The sequence below is a fragment of the Conger conger genome, chromosome 6, assembly GCF_963514075.1.
Source record: "Conger conger chromosome 6, fConCon1.1, whole genome shotgun sequence".
Lineage (NCBI taxonomy): Eukaryota > Metazoa > Chordata > Actinopteri > Anguilliformes > Congridae > Conger > Conger conger.
In genome coordinates this window covers 16150905-16171019 of record NC_083765.1, presented here as the reverse complement: position 1 = coordinate 16171019, position 20115 = coordinate 16150905, and the positions used below count along the sequence as shown (strand labels likewise).

At 42.9% G+C, this 20115-nt stretch overlaps 2 protein-coding genes across 2 annotated transcripts in view; one reads left to right on the top strand and one right to left on the bottom strand.

The window, feature by feature from the left end:
- Positions 1-542: 542 nt before the first annotated feature.
- On the top strand, positions 543-16632 carry LOC133130712 (electron transfer flavoprotein subunit alpha, mitochondrial-like). The gene is made up of 12 exons (XM_061245496.1): positions 543-684; positions 5522-5671; positions 5855-5936; positions 6247-6329; positions 7303-7402; positions 8022-8132; positions 8694-8795; positions 9126-9194; positions 9422-9504; positions 13305-13370; positions 14780-14860; positions 16450-16632. The coding sequence occupies exons 1-12, from the start codon at positions 646-648 to the stop codon at positions 16483-16485; spliced, it is 1002 nt and encodes a 333-aa protein (XP_061101480.1). The 5' UTR covers positions 543-645; the 3' UTR covers positions 16486-16632.
- Positions 16633-17644: 1012 nt separating this feature from the next.
- Positions 17645-20115, bottom strand: part of LOC133131020 (transmembrane protein 266-like) — a 31900-nt gene continuing 29429 nt past the window's right edge. Inside the window, exons 10-11 of the mRNA XM_061246097.1 lie at positions 19333-19395; positions 17645-19075 (exon numbers count right to left, since the gene is read on the bottom strand). Of these exons, the coding sequence (XP_061102081.1) occupies positions 18468-19075; positions 19333-19395 (671 nt within the window). The 3' untranslated portion in view covers positions 17645-18467. The remainder of the gene's footprint in view (positions 19076-19332; positions 19396-20115) is intronic.

The following is a 20115-nucleotide window of genomic DNA, read 5'->3' as shown; positions in this document are numbered from 1 at the left end:
TTATAGGCTAATTATTTTACTTTGTGTGGGCCTAGATTGTAGATCCCCTGACTATTGTGTAAGATGTTTTGCATATTAGCCTATTTCAGGAAATGTGGAGAAATATGCTTTCTCTGAATACTCGATGGCCTAGACACTGGATGCTACATTCAACCCACTGCGCACTGTCTTTGGGAAAATATACTTCTAATGTGCTTGCATTTAGACTATAGAAAGATCCAATTAGTCATCGGGGTTCTTTCTCGTGGGATGCAATGAGCATTAACTGAAATTTGTGGTTATTGTTTGTGTGATTGGTTTGCATAAAGCACAGCATATTCATGCTAAAAACAGATGGTCTTACTTAATGTAGCCATAGCTTATTGGGTTGTTGCATCCATGTGAAATATTTCTGGAATATTTGCATATCGACTGCTCCTACCTGAACGACTCTGAATCTATTCTGCGCAGATGTAGGCTACAGATCCTTAAAGCATGGGGATGGCCCATCGTAATATCCGTCGACGACGGCGATGTATCCGTGCACACGTGATACGTATCTATATCCGTCATCTGTGCAGAACAGTTGTAGAAAAACGCAGACACGTCCGACTGCTAGTAGTTGTGGCTGTGACGTTTGTTGCTGTGGAGCAGTGACACTAAATAATGTATAGAACGGTCAACAAAACACATTTGAGACAGCTGGTGAGTAAAAAAACCAACATGCTCTTGCAAATGTTAGCGACGTTTTCAAGAGTTGTCTAAACGCTAGATGATACCTAACCTAACACTAGCTATCTAACGTTAGCCAATTTAGCTGACGATATGTCAATTTGTAGCTAGCTAGCCAGTTTAGCGTTAGGTAACATGATAGCTGGTCACTCACGTGGACATAATAACCACATTCGTGAGACAAATACATATTTTCAATTTAGTATTAGCTATATGGCGTTGTAGCTAATCAGTTAATTCGATTGTTGCTGTCTAGCTATCTTCAAAAGCCTGATCTGAGAAGGTTGACCTTATGCAATACGAACATCATTGGTTACGAAATCACACTTGTTCTTGGTGTAACAGCTGAATGTGTTCCGGCTATCTTAATATTGAACTAGTTAATCTCCAACATTATTGCTGAACGGTACAGCCTAATAGTTATATCAAGCAGATTAATTTGCGCAAGATAATCTGCTTGATATAAATATTAGGCTAGCTGTATCTTTCAGTAATAATGTTGGCGATTAACTGGTTAAGTGTTTTACGCATACTACAGTAACTTGTAGTTAAATAAACGGTTGAAATCTCCCTTGACCTCTCAGATGGTCTAAACATCACCTTTCTGATATTTGACACCCGTCCTGTAACCTTGGAGCAATGACCATTGGTCACAACAAAGGCCTATTTGACTCTAATTATTCTATTAGCTCAAACACATTGATCTGGAATTTGTATAAGCACCAGACAGCTAATGCATTGCATCCTAAAGATTTTACTATTCTGAAGTGCAAGAGTCAAGCAGCTTATAGAGCTTTATAGAGCTGTCAGAAAATCAAACCCATTGCAATAGGTTCAAACAAAAACCAGGACCGAAAGTGTACACACCCCTGCTTTCAGCAGTCAGTCACTCACAAGTTTTACACTATTTACACTAAGAGATCCCACTCTGTAAATTGGGATGACAGTCTGTATAGAACATATGAAAAATTGTGTAACATTTAAAAGTTACGGTGGTTAGATTATTCATTTTGATTCTTGATTCATTAATGCAAATGATTGAGTATTCAAACCCATCACCCATGTTATAGAGCAAGTCAAGCAATCAAGTCAAGCAATGAGAGGTTTCAGTAGTAGAGCCCACAATTAGTGTGAAAACAGGCACTTTGTCCCTAATACCTAATTCTCTTAATGATGGTTTGTGTTTTATTTATGTTTTTTCTCAAAAGTATACCAATGGATGACTCCAGAGTTACATTATGGGTGTCATATCACAATGATCGGAGAGGTCAAGGTTAAAACAGGTCAATGTTCTTTCCTTGCAATGACCCATCTGTGTTTATCTTTTGCTTGTTATCCTCCTGATTTCTTTTTTCTTCCTTCCACATCATGTGTTTCACTGGTTGACCTCTACAAATTAATGGGAGCTCATTGGCTTCCAAAATTACCTACTCTATTGAATATGGGACAAGTCTCGTCAGTCTAGTTTCATGGGCAGTCGGCCTTTCAGCATACTGATTTTGTTTAGGTTGTGAGCTTCCATGTTTTCTGTCATTTGAAGGTGTTCTGTGTAACACACATGCCTAACAATTCATAAAATATGAACTATACTTGCCTCGGCGTACGAAGTCGCAGGTGTACAAAGTCGAGGGTATCTATCTACGGGTGTCCATCCAGGCTGTCCGAGAGCCTGATGTTTGATTTTGTTTTTGCTGCCTGCCCTCATTTCACTGTGTAGTATTCCTCTTGTCCTCCCTAGTTCCCTCCATGTGTTTCCTTCCCATCCCTGTCCTCTCTCCTCTCCCCAGGTCCCAGTCAGGTAGGAGGTTCGCCTCCCGCCAACATGGGCAGAATATCTCTAACCTCATCTTCCCTCCCAGATCCCCTGGTATTGATCTCTGTGTGGCTGGTGGCCTCTGGAACTGCCAGTCCGCCGTCCAGAAAGCAGACTTCATATCTGCCTATGCCTCCCACCCCCAAACCTTGACTTTCTTGCTTTAACTGAAACGTGGCTCTCACCAGAGAACACGGCCACCCCGGCTGCCCTTTCCTCTGCCTTCTCTTTTTCCCACACACCCAGATCCTCTGGCAGAGGAGGTGGCACAGGTCTCCTAATCTCATCCTCATGGAGATCTAGTGTCTTCTCCTCATCCCTCTCCTTCTCCTCTTTTGAATTTCATGCGGTTTCTGTTACTCTGCCGTGCAAACTGTTTGTTATTGTTGTTTATCGCCCCCCGGGTCCTCTGGGGAACTTTTTGGATGAGATGGACATCCTCCTCAGCTCCTCACCTGTCAATGACACCCCCCTGATCCTCCTGGGTGACTTCAACCTCAACTCAGAGTCCACCCAGTCTACCTTTCTCTCCCTCCTCTCTTCTTTTGACCTTACCCTCACTCTTTCCCCTCCCACCCACAAAGCAGGCAACCTTCTTGACCTCATCTTCACAAGGAGCTGCACAACAACCAACCTCTCTGTAACACCACTCCATATATCTGACCACTCCTTCATCTCTTTCTCTCTTCCACTCTCCTCTAACACCCATCCATCTCTCCCACCATCCACTGTCACCTGTCGACAGAACCTACGCCACCTGTCTTCCTCCACTCTCTCATCTACAATTCTCTCCTCCCTACCATCTGCGGAGTCTTTCTCTCGACTGTCTCCCGATGATGCGGCTACAACTCTCATGTCCTCCCTCTCATCTTCCTTTGATTCTCTGTGTCCCCTCACCACCAAACTTGCTCGGGCCTCCCCCCCCAGTCCTTGGTTTTCTGATGCTCTACGAGCTGTCCGAACCGAACTGCGGGCGGCGGAGAGAAAATGGAAAAGGTCCTGTCTCCCCAGTGATATAGCTTCCTTCCATGCCCTCTTATCATCTTTCCATTCCTCTGTCTCTCTAGCTAAATCTTCCTTCTTTCACTCGAAAATTAACGCGGCCGCCTCTAATCCCCGCAAACTGTTTTCAACTTTCTCCTCTCTTCTGGCCCCCCCTCCCCCCCCACCCCCCTCATCACTCACACCTGATGACTTTGTCTCCTTCTTTGAAAAGAAGGTTGATGCTATTCGCAATTCCTTCTCCCAACCCTCCACCCCTGCTGACCCTCCTACCCTCCCCAACTCCCTAACCTCTTTTTCTCCCCTCTCTGACGCCGACACACTGAAACTCCTTACTTCCCACCGCCCAACCACATGTCCTCTTGACCCCTTCCCCTCTCCCCTCCTACAATCTATATCTGATGACATTCTCCCTTTTCTCTTCTCTCTAATCAACACCTCCCTCTCTTCCGGCACCATGCCCTCTTGGGCCACTCCACTGAAACCGCCCTGCTCGCGGTCACTGAGGCACTCCACTCTGCTAAAGCAAAATCCCTCTCCTCTGTCCTCATCTTCCTCGACCTGTCAGTCGCCTTCGATACAGTCAACCATGAGATTCTGCTCTCATCGCTGTCTGGGATGGGTGTCACAGGTTCTGCACTCGCTTGGTTTTCCTCCTACCTCTCTGGTCGCTCCTACCAGGTGACTTGGAGGGGCGCAGTCTCCGACCCTCACCCCCTACGAACTGGAGTCCCGCAGGGCTCAGTTCTTGGGCCTCTCCTCTTCTCGCTATACACCATGTCTCTTGGTTCTGTTATCTCTTCCCACGGCTTTTCTTATCATTCCTACGCTGATGACACCCAACTCTTCATTTCCTTCCCCCCCAACACCCAAATCACCACACGGATCTCTGCCTGCTTGGCTGATATCTCTGCGTGGATGACTTCCCATCACCTGAAGCTCAACCTTGCCAAAACTGAGCTTCTCTACATCCCTGCTAAGTCCACTCCGTCAATCGACCTCTCATTGACTGTTGAGGACTTTGTAGTTTCCTCCTCCCGTACGGCAAAGAATCTTGGGGTGACTCTTGATAACTGCCTCACCCTGGCTCCACAAGTATCCTCCACTGTCAGAACCTGCAGGTTCTTTCTGTATAATATACGCCGCATCCGTCATCTCCTGACGGAGAACGCCACCCAGCTCCTAGTCCAGGCGCTCGTCATTTCCCGCCTGGATTACTGCAACTCCCTCCTAGCCGGTCTCCCAGCGTGTGCCATCAAGCCCCTCCAGCTGGTCCAGAATGCTGCAGCCCGCCTGATCACCAGTCAGCCCAGGTCGGCTCATGTCACCCCGCTTCTCATTGGCCTCCACTGGCTTCCTATTGCCGCACGCACCCGTTTCAAGGCCCTAGTGTTGGCATTTCAGGCTGCTAAGGGGACTGCCTCACCTTACATACAATCCCTGATCACTCCCTACTCCCCAGCTAGACCACTCCGGTCTGCCAGCTCTGGTCGCCTTACGGTTCCCTCTCTACGTGCACCTGGCGGTCGAGCTGCACGTTCACGCCTGTTTTCCGTTCTGGTTCCTCAGTGGTGGAATGACTTGCCTACCACTGTCAGAACAGCAGAATCCCTCCCCCTATTTCGACGCAGACTCAAAACCCACCTTTTCAAACTCTACCTTAGTCCTCCCTCCTGATTTCCCCTGCCCCTCCTTTCTGATATCCCTACCCCCCCCCCCCCCCCCCCCCCCCCAAAAAAAAAAAAAAATGCACTTCTGATGACAACTATGTTTAGAACAGCATTTCCTGTGTATTTTGCTAGTTTCTGGATGTGATGCTCTGACTTATGGTAGAACCTATGCACTTGTAAGTCGCTTTGGATTAAAAGCGTCTGCCAAATGACTAAAATGTAAATGTAATATAGCCAAGTTATAGTTCACAAGTTGCCTTAAAACTTTATTTCAATCAATACCAAGTTACAAAAAAAAAATGATCCTTTCTTTTGATTTTTTCAGTCCTGTCTCTTCAGAAGATGTCAGAGTACCTTGGTTGTAGCTGAGCACAGTAATGACAGTTTGTCCCCAATCACACTAAGTGCGATTACAGCTGCCAATAAGCTGGGTGGAGAGGTGTCTTGTCTTGTGGCGGGAACCAGCTGCACCAAGGTATGTCACTTGATCTAGGCAGATATTGAGTGTAATGTATTCATCTCCCGGTTCATCTATTTATTAATTTTGAAGTCATTTTAAGTATTTAAATGGAAAATTAGGTGCAGCCAGCAGTTCTCACCCCATGGCTGTAACATTTAAGTATGTCTTATACCTGTTATGCTAACCTTAATTTGATAGGTTGCAGAAGAAATCAGTAAAGTCCAGGGAGTCAAAAAGGTTTTTGTGGCTCAACATGATGCTTTCAAAGGCTTACTTCCAGGTAAGCTCATTCACTTTGCACAGCCTGTATCTGTGTTTTATCTGGACATTGTTTCAATGTGTTGTTTTATATGAAGTATTTTCACTATAGAATTCAGTTGTAGTTTATCCCTTTATATAAGAAAATGGAGGTAGCCTATGCATTTTTGTGTTGTTTAACAGCATTGCTTGAGCTTGTGAGGCAGAGGGTTTCTGAAATGAGTCACACAGACGTTATATTGTGGCTGAATCCAGATCTAGGGTTATGACCATGCATTGTGTATATTATGTTGGCTACAACCTAACTAAGGTTCCTGAAATTTCTTCCACAGAGGAGTTGACGCCACTGATATTGGCCACCCAGCAGCAGTTTAATTTTACACATATCTGTGCAGGAGCATCTGCCTTTGGGAAAGTAAGAAGCTGATAACACAAGCTCTGCAAACTGTACTGTTAGATCTTCAGTGTAATCAGGGTATATGTACATATATAAATATGAATATATATAATTTAGTATATTTTCAAATATAGAAGCCCACAAAAGTCGTTTTCAAATTGATAGTTATTTTTCAACATCACATATCAGGTGAGCCCAAAGTAACCTTTAATTTTCCATTCAGAATAACATGCTTAGGTCTGGGTATATGTACATTAAAATCTGTTCTCTCCAGCAAAGCCATGATCTGATAATCACTATGGATTATTGTGCCCTCTAAAGATGCATTTAATTACATCATATTTTCACAAATGTGTGTGTACTGAGTGCTATATTTTATGTTTAGAAGACTAAACCTAGAGTTTTGTAGATGCCATTCATATCTCTTGGCATGCTAATGGATGATTTTTGTGTTGTATGATTAAGTTCCGAAATACAGACGGTTAAGGAGACTATGATTCATGGGACAGCATAACCAGAATAAAAGGCCATAGATATCACCAGCTTATTGAATTTGTTCATATTGCATACGGTTCTGTGCTTTTTTTAAGGGTATGATTTATGGAAATAAAAATTAAATTACATGAGGGGAGAAGCTCCAGTAAGCACAGCACTATCAACAGTTACATATTTTGTAATCTGTCATTCTGAAGTTGAACTGTCCTATTGCTGATGTAATGGTATTTAAATTGAATTACAATGCATTAAACAATATATTGTGTTTTATAAGCCAGGTTGTATTGACTGAAGCAGGATATTAGTCTGAAATCACCAAATACGTTTTGAATGATGCATCCTAATCTCTTAGATACACTTTATGAATAAAACACTTGTGTTTGTCACAGACCACTTCTGATTAATTGCCCATTTTCTCGCAAAGATGCACAGTTATTAACAAAACAGTTTTTGTCTTACCTACAAGCAAAGCTTTTGTTTGTTCTGTTTTTTCTAGAATCTTCTTCCTAGAGTTGCCGCCAAGCTGGATGTTGCTCCGATCTCAGACATCATCGAGATCAAATCCCCTGATACGTTTGTCAGAACCATCTATGCCGGTGTGTTACTTCTCAACATTTTTGTTTGAAATGAGATCGTTATGTTTTCCTTAAATTACTGCATTTAATTAACTTTATTAAGCCTTAAAAGATGGGTTTTATCCATATCTGTGTCGTATATTGGAGGTAAGGCCATGGTGGATGACATGAGCTAAGAAATATCTGCTCATTGTTTAGACCATGTCTGTCAAGCAAAGACAGGCTTGTGCTGTCAGTTCCACCCTGGTCCATCTGTAGTTGTCCCTGCTGTCATTTCAATTTGAAAGCCTTCCAAAAGAAGCATTTAACTTCATCCTGTTCTGGAGTATGCTCAAGAAGTCATGAAATATGGATAGCCCAAAATTACATCTGCCATAGCATATTTTGGCATGGTCTGAGAACTTCTGGATTGAAACGAATTCAGTGGGGATACTCTTGAATGTGGACATTGGATTTTCCCCATTAAACATTTTTCATAAAAATGTCATAGAAATGTCCGGAATATAATTTTACTTACTTTTCTAGACAACATATCTTTAGTTCCTGAGCATCCAATGGCTGTGTGACACATTCCTTCCTATGCGGAAAGCAGGAGAGAAAAGTATTGATGTGGTCGTGCTCTCTGTCCTGCTGTGAACAGGGAACGCTCTCAGCACCGTTAGGTGCAGTGAGGATGTCAAGGTGTTCACGGTCAGGGGGACCTCTTTTGAGCCTGCCCCGCTGGAAGGAGGCAGCGCTGGAGTCGAACAAGGTATAGCTATATTATTACATGTGTCCTCTTCTTCGTGTGTAACATCCGTGCTGAATGAGCCATGCAGGTTTTAATGCTACTGCGTTTGTTTCTGAATCTTATGAAGCATTTTTGAATAATTGTGTATTTATTTATTTCAAACTTCATCACACGCGTTAAGCAGATGTTTCTATCCTGAGCAACTTACCGTTCACAGTGCGTGTCATAAGAGCAGAAGTAAAGAAAAGTTTAAGTAACATTCTTCCAGCTATTTTATGTTTTGGTGTGCTTTTTTGGAAAAATGCATAGTTGATACAATGTTCAAATGCGTGTTAAGTCCAGCGCATGCAGGACCTTTAGCTGGACCTTTAGAAGGGGAATTGACTGCTTTCTTTACTGGCCAGGATAATGTTAGCGGTCGTTGCACAATAAAAATAGAAGGCATTCAGTGTAGCGGATATTAAAGATGCGATATGAACGGGTGTATGGTATGATGGTTGTTTGTGAGATTTGTCTCTGATTGGATCCTTGGAATGTGGAGGTGATAGGCTGGGTCATCAACATGTTTGGTGTCTGTTACAGTTTCCCCTTCTGATCCTGTGGGCATCTCTGAGTGGCTGGAGCAGACTCTGACTAAGAGTGACCGCCCAGACCTCACCAGCGCAAAGGTGGTGGTGTCCGGAGGTAGGGGCTCCAAAAGCCACTCTTCCATCCTCACCCTAGTACCCTGAGACCCAGTAGATACATACGTACAGTGAGCACCATAATTCATTGTTATTTACGTTCTATACTGTTTGAACGGGTACAATTACAATGAGTTTGAAGACTGTCAACTTCAATTTTAAGGTATTTTGACCCATATCTGATGAGCCATTTAGAACCGTCATATACCAAACTTGAATTCCTTTGATTACTTGAATATAGTATTTACAGGAATATGTGTGCATATCATGGCATTATAGGACCAGTCACGCATTCATGCGGTTTGTTCATATGGGGTGTGTGTCCATTCAGGCAGAGGACTGAAGAGTGGGGACAACTTCAAACTGTTGTATGACCTGGCTGACAAAATGAATGCTGCAGGTAAGGGCTGATGTCAAGCTTCTGTAGTGCTCATTCGCTTAATATGAATTGAAAGTGGTTTTAAGTTTGGAATTAACATATTTTGACTCAAGTTTCTATTGAACATGATGACACACACACACACACACACACATTGTACTGTGTGTGTGTGTGTGTGTGTGTGTCAGTCATACTTTAGAGTATATGAATGTATTTATTAATGGTGTTTCTGTATGTTCTGAATGCAGTGGGAGCATCCAGAGCTGCTGTTGATGCTGGATATGTTCCCAACGACATGCAGGTTGGGCAGACGGGGAAGATCGTGGCACCTGTAAGTGATAATGAAATTGCATCTTTCCACAGACACCTTTACTCAGAGCAATGCTCTTATTTAACATGTGTTATTTATATATAAAAGGTATATGTTGTGAAATATAGGGGCGGCACGGATGGTGCAGTGGGTAGCACTGCCGCCTCACAGCAAGGAGGTCCTGGGTTCGAATCCCCGTCAGCCGGGGCCTCTCTGTGCGGAGTTTGCATGTTCTCCCCGTGTCTGCGTGGGTTTCCTCCGGGTACTCCGGTTTCCTCCCACAGTCCAAAGACATGCACGTTAGGCCGATTGGAGAGTCTAAATTGCCCGTAGGCATGAGTGTGTGAGTGAATGGTGCGTGTGCCCTGTGATGGACTGGCGACCTGTCCAGGGTGTATTCCTGCCTTTCGCCCAATGTATGCTGGGATAGGCTCCAGCCCCCCTGCGACCCTGATCAGGATAAGCGGGTTCAGATAATGGATGGATGGATGGATGTTGTGAAATATGTTTTTCATTTGCACTGCTCAAGGAGGCTTTGCTCCACCTTGGACGGATGCAGTTGAGAGATACAGTATTCTAATTACAGCCCCATCTCCTGTATCATGAAATATATATTGTTAAATCGTTTGTATGCAGAGAGGTTTTTGAAGTCATTATTTTTGGGGTATTCAAATCCTGATTCTGTTCCAAAACGTATTGAATAAAATTGACAGTACATTTTAATCTTACACACTACAATCTTTTTTCTACCACATGACAATATTTTCTTCTGTGCCCAATTCTGTTTCCATGGAAATGCACATTTGTGAAACTTACATGGTAGTTGCGTAATGAGGTTTTGAAGAATGAAGAATTCAGGATAGTAGGGCGCTAGTGAGACATCCAAGTAGATTTTAAATGAAGACTGCTTCAAAGAATTGAAAAGTTACAAATGGAAAGTAGATATCAGCATGATTAGCGCATTCCATACACACTTCACTGTACTACAGAGTAAAGTGCAGGTTGAACATTGAAATTGAATGCCTCAATTTGTATAAATATGGTTAATTTGTGTAAATATGGTTACATTTGATTTGGGTAACAGATTTGGGGCAGTCTGTAGGGTGGCTGACTCCCTCCATGTGGACAGGGGTTCAGTACCCTGCAATGGGTCCTTCTGACACCTTCTCTATCTGTTGCCCATTCAGCTTTCTTCCAGTCTAAATAAAACTAACTAAAAATATGAAAGAAGGGCAGGCCGTCTGCCAAGTGACCTTTTCCATTATCACCACTGCATCTGTTGTTTGTTGACTGTTACCTTTTGTTTGATAATCAAACTTGTTAGAATCTCAGGAGTATTTAAAATTCACAATATGTAATTAAAGTTTCAAACTTGTAATCCCATTGCCTAGGCAAAATAAGGGGCCAAGTTGTGCTCTACCCTCATCCATATTTTGTAGTCATGGTAACAAATTATGTTTTTACCATGTTTTTGTTTTGTCTCTTAACTAGCCAAAATAAAGGTCAGGTGTGGGTCATGCTCTCCACACAACGATGTCCACACATACACAAGATGATGTCGTGCAGAGAAAAGTTTTTTTTATTTATTGTCGTCAAACCGGCAGTCATTTCTGATAGGACTACCACATCCATCATTCTGTATTATTTCAAATCAAATATGCCTAAAAAGATTTGTTGTCCCATTACAGCGTTCTTCTGGGATACACAAGATATCATTATCCACACATTAGGAAAGTTGAAATCTCTAGAAGTGTAGTTAATGGCTGATGTGAAACCCTAAATGATTACCAGACCCATTAGACGGAAAGAGCTGTCATCATGCCTAATCCGAAACTTGATAATAAAATTTTTTTAAAAACATTAAATAAATATAAATATTAAGTAAATATTCTGTGAGTATTGTAGTTCACATGTAGAATCTCTTTCTTCTTGAACTGGTTGCAAAATATTTTAAAGAGCATGCCATCTTTCTCAGTGTGTTCTTACAGAAATCGTACTGGTAATACATAATACTTCTCTCCTGAAAGTATTACAGTGTTGTGAATATATAATTCATTATTCTTCAGACTTAATGTAGCCTTCATGTAATAATTAATATGAATTTAAATTTAATTTGAATAGTAATTGCTGCCTGCAGGCATTTCTGCATTGTTGATTGAAATCACTATTGTTGTTCTTTTGGGTGTAACTGTGTCATCCGTTTTAATTTACAAATGCACAACTTGTGTTCCTTTTATGTATTATCCTCATGAGCATAAAGTACCAGACCTCTGAACTTATTCAAGTCTTTCTCAACACATATCCTTCCTCCATGTCACTCTAACGAGGAGGGCAACCCCTCAACGCGATCCATTCACAAAATACAAAATATGCCAGATGGAATATGTATCTGTTGTTTAATAGCCGTATTATGGGTTCAATCTATAATCAAGAGATCATCAAAAATGAATAAAACCACTATGAGAAAATAAATAATAACGCTACAATGGTAGTAGCCTGTAATAATTGCTTAAGAGAGAGAAAAGGCCAGTTCAGTTGAATGTTGCAGTTGATCTGGCAATTCTTAAGCAGCATAACGACCATATGTACACATTAGAACTGCAATAACTGGTTGAGTAACTGGAACTTGTCACACTAGCCCACACATATCATCTCTGACCTGAATTAAGTACAAATGAAGAATTATGTGTCAGAATGTAATAATGATGGGTGTGTATTAAGTATTGAGTACTTTACTTGCCAGGAGACGAATCTCTCTCTCTCTCTCTCTCTCTCTCTCTCTCTCTCTCTCTCTCTCTCTCTCTCTCTCTCTCATCTCTCTCTCTCATCTCTCTCTCTCTCTCTCTCTCTCTCTCTCTCTCTCTCTCTCTCTCTCTCTCTCTCTCTCTCTCTCTCTCTCTCTCTCTCTCTCTCTCTCTCTCTCTCTTCTCACACACACACACCATATCTCTCCCAGTCTCTATCTCTGAGAGTAGCTCAGGGAGAACTGTCCAGGCATGGTAAATTGTGCAGCCATTTGTTTCTTCCCACTCCCACCGAGCTTGTGTATTTTTTAAACGCAGGGGCTGCCCAGAAGTACTTTTTAGTGGAAAACTTTAGAGAGCAATTGTATGCAGCTGGGACTGGGGGATACCTCCTCTCCCCCATTTACTCTCTGGCTTGGGGGAGAGAAAGGCACTAGATTGACAGTGGCTTTCATACCGGATTATCCAGCTCGCTTTTAACTCCAGGAGAACTGTGTTCACAAATGATGCTGTGCTCCTCTGGGGCTGCCACAGAAACATTAAATTGTACTGAAATATTCATATGCGAGTGCATTAGCTGAAAGCAATTGATGTGGTGCCGCCGTCTCCCAAGAGGGAGGCTGCAAATGGTGCTGGGGCCAGGCTCCCGTGGCAGACGCCCTAAGCGCTCGCCTCATGAGTAAATTACAGCACCCGGCCGGCCTGGTCAGGCCTCTCCAAAACTCTGTGGTGGGGCTTCCCCGGCATGCTGGGTCTGTGTGATTTCACTCACTAGGAGCCATAGGCACGGGTATCGTGCCAGACAATGTTTCATGGAAAAAACTATTTACAGCTGTTCCATGTATTCATTTAGAACCCCTGAAAATGGAGTGGGAAAAAAATGTTTGTGTTTTGGCCCCTTTGGTGGCTTCTGTTATTTCAGTGGAGTACTGTATTTAAAAATACACAGATCTCAGGTTTGACCAGAGGAGTCGCTGTTGTGCAGCCTGGCATGGCACAGCACCAATGAGATTTCCCTTTAAAAAGAAGTGAATATATGCCCACATTGAGTGTTCTCTCTTTCTTTTCACTCTGCAGGAACTTTACATTGCTGTTGGGATTTCAGGAGCTATTCAACATCTGGCTGGAATGAAGGACAGCAAGGTAGACCTTCATTATCAAGTGTCATTTTTAGATACGTCACTGCAGTTCTTGCCATGTTTATTTGCTGGTGTGTACTCACAGTTCTAATATAGCACATAAAACAATACTAATGAGGTTAATATGCCATGTCAGCTTTAATTTAAGGGCATTTACATCAATATTGGTTGATCCACGTAGGAATTAGTATTGTTTTAAATTAAATCCAATATGCTGGAATAGAGAGGGAAAACAACATAAATTGTGTCACTTTCCCAATACGTTTGTATTTTCCTGTATTTCTATTTGTTCGTACATTTAAGTACTGTTCATTATAGAGCACTGAGCTATGTATAAATGCCATACTAGGATTTGAGGAGACTGTAAATGCTGACAAGCCATCCCTAGGTATGTAAATCGGTTGTCGCAACCAAATATCTTGAGCATTTTAAAAAGTTTATCTTGGCCTCAGCTCTGTTTGTTAAACCATAATAGATATCTTCTCTAGATGTGCAGGTATCTAGCATGAGCTCATGCATTACAACATGCAATTTAGGGTGCATGTATGCGATTGCAAGCTCAAGTTACTTGTGTTGCAGAATATTGCATTCAATTCCTTAGAGCTCGACTGTAATCGGTATATAAACCCTACAGTGCCCAATGGGTTTTCACTTTTCAGTGGGTCCCCTCATTATATGACAGCATGGGATGAAGATGAGTCTGAAACCGGGCTGTCAGTTTATTTCTCCCCTCCTCTAGTGGGAGTGACCCACTTTCACCACGAATGATGGAAGAGAAAGTATCTCTGCGGAAGCAAATGCAAAATGCAAAAACTCTTCTGCAGCCATGGCAACAGTCTCCTGAGTAGATTCCGTGAGCAAAGCAAGGGGTCTGTGCTGGGAGTCGCTGCACTTAAGAAGTGTGTTTTAAAAAGGAACCTGAGAAGCTTTTTAAAGAACGATGTATAATTTATTTGTATTTGTCTCATGCTTCAGAAGACTTCTCATTCTGACAAATAACCCATTTCTTCAGTTGCTCTTCCTTATATTCTATTTTGGCGTCGCAGATGTTTGCAAAATATTATCATGAATTCCTGACAAAATTACTTATATTCCCCCGTTTGTGTTCACAAGGCCAGATTGGGTCAGTTAGTTACGTATGAATATCCGGATATTGATTTGATTAGAATGCATAAAAAAATGAACGTTTGTATGTTTTATTGAACCCAGAGGATGGCACATGAAATGTATTTTCAGTGTGGTCCTTGTGGTCCTATTACTGTCTGTGTATTCCAATGGTATAAATCTACTGCCACTGGCTGAACAGAGGCACATTCATTGCAGTGGCTGGGCTTTAGTGTATTGAACTTCATGTTTCATGTGTTGAAAATAATGGTATCTTTTATTTATTCTTTATTCTTTTAAAATTTTCAGACAATTGTTGCCATTAACAAGGACCCAGAAGCTCCAATTTTCCAAGTCGCTGACTTTGGTTTAGTTGCTGATCTTTTCAAGGTAGGATGCACAACACCCATAGTTTAATTGGCAATGTTTTTTTAGTCATTGTACACATTCTCAGGTTTTGTGGTCCCCATGGTAATCCTGTTGGTGCCATTAAACACAGTCAACTTCTCCCAAAAATCACAATTTTGTTTTGCCCATCTTTTCTCAGTACAAACCCATCTGTACATGACAACAAGTCACCAGACAAATGTGAGGCCTAGATTAAGAGATTAGATTAAGGCCTAGAGTTCAGTGTCTTCAAGCTGTTTTTTTCTCTCCTCATTGCCTCCTGTTTTAACATTACAACATGTGGTTTTTGTGCCATTGCAGGCATGAAATAAGAAATGCACTATATAAAATGGTAGCTTTATTTAATTTTAGATTGAAAAGTTAATAATTGAATAATGTTACGACTGCAAAAACATTATGTATGGACTGCTGCATTAATTTGACAATGAGGATGTCAGGTAATTCAGAATTTTGATTATGTTGGGTTTTGACTGTGGTGTATCTCCACTTAAGTAGACTACCTGGTCAAAGGTCCTACAGCACATGGAGTTGTGGATCTGGTCACCTGTGTGTGGTGGGGGGGGGGGTGGTAAGCAGGAGGGTGCCCTGGGTTTGTGCCAGGGAATGTTGGCATCATGTTGAAGTTGCAGTCCTCTAGGGAGAAAGTAATTGCCAGATGAACTCATTTTGGCAACCAGGAGACAAAGCAGCAGCCAGCCCGAAACGCGTGCAGGATTTCCCTCTCAGTTTTGTAGGACACATTATTCCCTCTAATGGAAGTGCTGATCTGTTGAATTATTGAGGTTCGAATTCATCAGCGCGGTTCAGCTCGAGAGCCTCCTGTTTGCAGGGAGACACGGCACCCCCTGGAACCGCAAGAGTAACTGATAGTTAAGGAAGCGGCTGGTGTTGGTTTCAGCGTTATCTGTGCTTCTTTACACGTCCAACGGCCCGCAGCCTCACCGCTCCACAGCTTCAGCGCCTCCTGTCCCTCTGCTTCCTGTGCCAGGAGCTCAGTTCTCTCTCTGGAAAGAGCCCTTTGTTTACTGTCAAAAGGCTAGTGCTAGTTCTCTGTTTGTTTAGCTGTAGCTCATCATTTATTTATCTACCATGCAGTGCGTGATAGGCCCTGGTGTTCCGCTAAACCCTTTAAAAGTGACTGAGAACAATGGCCCTGTAGCATACGTCGCTGGTGGCCAGTTATTGCACGCAGTCAGTCCTCAGATGGCAACTTGAACTGAAGAGATCAACTCTTTTTTTCCACCAACTAAGTTGAAATGCTTTTGTTATTTGCCAATCGTTCTTCTATTTCCAGTGATTGGCCGACACCATTAGTGGAGCCAGACGAAGCTTTTATGTGATCCACTATCCTCTATAATCAGAGGGCAGTTACACACCCTTTGAAGGTCACACATGCAGCATCCCCCTTGAGATTTAAACCTGCAATCCCCTGCTCCTACTGAGCATCCTACTGTGCATCCCTAGTGTGTTCTGCTGCCCCGCAGGCTGTTGGCTGGGATGGGGCCAAAGCCCCAGCTTGTTTGAGAATGTTTCTTTGATTTGCTGATGTCAGTTTAATGTTCTTCCTCCAGGCTGTCCCTGCGATGACTGATGCCTTGAATAAGTGATGCAGCACAGGAACGTCTTCCAGCACCCAGCTATTCTCAGCCACAAAATGTGACCGCAACCTCTACACATGCACAACAAATACCTCTTGGAACTGATAGACTTTTTTTCATTTTTGCAATAAAGAATAGAAGTTGTTGGAATTTTAAGCTGTGTGTGGTTTTCCCAGTGCTTTTGTGAATTACCTGATTGACCAAATTCGTATTCAGTGGCTGTTTCATACAAAATATTGAGTTGTATTGGTACTGGCAGTCCTTAAAAGTATAATTTTATGTAATACTATTCAATGAAATGGATGTAAAATGTGAAATTCTGAAACATCACTCCAGCAGTTCATATTTATATTGTCTCCAAACAATTATACTTATAGAGAATCTTTTAACATGAAAGAAAATTGGCTGCGGTATAGTTTTTGTTGTGGTAAATTTTTTTCCATTTTAAAGGTGCCAACATGGTTCTACAGCCTGAGAGATGTTGGAATACATAATTAATGCAGTGTGGCCCTACAGTATGAAAAGCAGAAAAGCTGTAAATTATGTAGGCTGCTTTTACAGTTTTCAGTTATGATCAATCTCAGAGGTAATGGGATCAAAACACCTTTTGCAATGTATACAACGCCAGGGAATTTACAAAGTGTATTTTCAAACGAATGGAAAAGTCACTGTTCATTGGTGAATTAACTTACATTGGAGTGTTATGATGTTCAATGGAAATGACCTACAGTATGTTTTCAAAATGAAAGTATTATTTACATCATAGAAGCTGAGGAAACAGTTCAGGCAGATGATAATGTCATGCATATAACTAAATGTCATATAACTACATAATTGAAATATAAATGTGGGATTTTAGATAAATATACTGAGAAAATTACAAGTTGAGTCTGGGCTTTTTGTATGCACACTTCAATGGGTTGTTTTGCATTTTAGCTTTGTTATAAAAGCTTTGTAAAATTGATGATCATATATTAATCTATTTTCAATACCCAGACCAGAATAAAACGGCTTTCTTGATTTCAAATGTCATAATATAACAAAGCTACCCATATCTTTAAACTGACAGCTGTATGGGGAATGTGTAGTGTGGTACACACACGGGTCATGTGGAAACTGGAGTGTTTGTGTTTTTTCAGCAGTGGACAATAATTCAAAGCCATTAACATTTTCCATCAGTTTACAAACTTGCTTTTAATCAAAGGACAACTGCAGTCTGCAACAAATTTCCTCCATGTTCAGGTTATAAAATATCTGTAAACATTAAAGTGCACAGGCTTAGTTTGCCAAATTCTGGAAGCAGATCCTTATGAAGGTTTGTGCTATGATCACTCCATTTCTGCTAGTTTGAGTAGTTTAAATCGATCGCCTTTGCTTCTCAAAAATCCCCAGTAGTTGCTTCCCTTGATCTTTTCTTGATTAATAATATAGGAGTGAACATAGTTAAGCCTCTTGAATTTCAATACAAACATCATCATCTGTAATGTAGAAAGACGAAAGGTAAGAAATTGCTGTGAACACAGCTCATCCAATCAAATCAAATGTACCCTGCAGTAGCCGGATCAGAGACTCTACATTTTGTTACAACATTGTATACAACTCAAAAGATAAATGCACTTACCACCCTATTTCCCATGATCACCTTCTCACACCCAACACACCCCAAAATGAACTGTAAAAGAAGTACGTATATCAGTAACACTATTGAATATGTTGTTCTGTAAAAGCTTTAGCATGGCACCTTGCTGGTTATTCACAATGGAAATTCCTGATGATTCATCAGTGCTGGCTCAGAACTATTCTCCCTGCCGTCCACTCCTCACCTGACAGTTGTGCAATTTTTGACCAGGAGGGGGCATCACAGTTACTGTGGGGTTGGCACGGTGGGGGGGTGGGTTAATACAAAGAGGCCAGCAGGAATGTTCAGTTCATGTCAGCTTGGTTCAGTTTCTGAGGCATGAGGGCTGGGAATGGGTGCCCCCTGCTGGTCACTATGTGTCAGGCAGGCGGGTGGCAGGGGCGTGGGCAGGGTCGAGCAGTCTGTACTTCTCCCCTGGGGGAGGCTCGCTGGCCTGCAGGTGGATCAGGGGCTTGGCCTGGAACACGCTCAGGTTCTCCTGGTTCTTCCTGTTGTAGATGTTGACCCTGTGCTCCAGCTGGGGGCTGGTCTCAGCTGAGCCAGTGGGGCTGGGCAGTTTCAGGTTGACGGGGTCCAGGCCTTTCTGCGCCAGGCAGGAGTCCCCCGTCAGGGAGGAGAGCAGCTCCTGCACCACCGCGCTGGGGTCCCTGAGGCCCGCGGACAGGGAGCTGCAGCAGTGCTGCCCGGTGGGGCCCACCAGGGGGCGGTAGTCCGAGGTCTCGCGGGCGCTGCTGGAGCTGAGCGTGTGGCTGCTGGCGCTCTGTCCTCGGACCGTGGAGACGCCGGCCGAGCGGGGCGCGGAGACGGACGTGTCGCTGACCGAGCCGACCACGCGTGTGGGAGGGCCGGGGGCGTTCACGGCCAGCATGACGGAGGACGTGCTGCTGGGGTTATTGGGCAGGTGCACGTCGATCGCCGCTGTGGTTATGACACGCGCGCCAATTTCTGCCGCCCCCGCATCTGCGCAAAGAAAACCAACAAACCCAGAAGCCATGACCCCACAAGATCATCAGCAAATTATATACATTACGGTACCAGGTATATTCAACAGGTTATATTTTCAGCAACCAGCAACCCAGGAAGCCCAGAGAGGTATATTAACTGTAAAATCAATTGCTTTTATTTATTCATGAAGTGATGAGTAACAATGAAAACCAGCAGACCCTATGGCTGAACCACCGCTGGGACCCTTTCTGTACAAGAGCCTCTCTACTTACCACTGCTGGGCTCATTGTAGTACTGGCTGATATAGTTGTTCATGTCATCTCGGACAACGGAATCTGGAAAAGGAAGGATTACAGTACACAGGAGATCAAAATTGGAGAGAAAATACATATTTCCAGGAATATATTGATCCAGCATTGTCATACGATAAAGCCTGGGAAAAATGTGGGCTATTTTGGGCCAAATTAAACATTTGACTGCATGAGGCAGTCCAATTATGTGAACTGACTTGAGTCCTCTTTGAGTAAGACCAGACCAGAAATAACCTCAAGCTGGAAGCCATGGATTTGCACACAGACCCGTTTTCAGTCCTGAAGTTACACGTGTGGTTTTGTGTCTTCACATTCACATTGTTTCAGCGGCAAGCAGTTCTTATTGTGGGCTAAGCTGGGGAGTAAAGGGGGGTGCTTTCCTTGCCTGATTTGTCCCAAGCATGGGGGCGGGGGAGGGGGGGTGCAGGTGGGAGATGGGGGGGGGGGGGGTAAAGTACTCTGAGTGCCCCTGCCATCCCCAGAGGACCGGCGTCTCCAATGGCTAATTTCATTTATTTTTTCGAGGTTTTGAAATATTAATTCTTGGCAGCCCCAAGAGGAGAAGCATTGCACTCGCTCAAACACCACCAAGACAATCACTCTGTGATTAATAACACATGAGTCTCAAAAGAAGCAGTCAAACTTAAAAGGCTCTCAAATATGCAGTCATCCGCCAGACGCTCTGATGCAAGAAGGAACATTTGGGGTGACCTGCCTTGTGAGTATATCAGTGTCATCTTTGTT

Excerpts from the sequence above, each read along its gene's own strand:
- LOC133130712 (XM_061245496.1), top strand. The coding sequence starts at position 646 with ATGTATAGAACGGTCAACAAAACACATTTGAGACAGCTG. Across the intron at positions 6,330-7,302 it reads GAGCATCTGCCTTTGGGAAA|AATCTTCTTCCTAGAGTTGC; the intron begins GTAAGAAGCTGA and ends TGTTTTTTCTAG. Across the intron at positions 14,861-16,449 it reads TAGTTGCTGATCTTTTCAAG|GCTGTCCCTGCGATGACTGA; the intron begins GTAGGATGCACA and ends TTCTTCCTCCAG.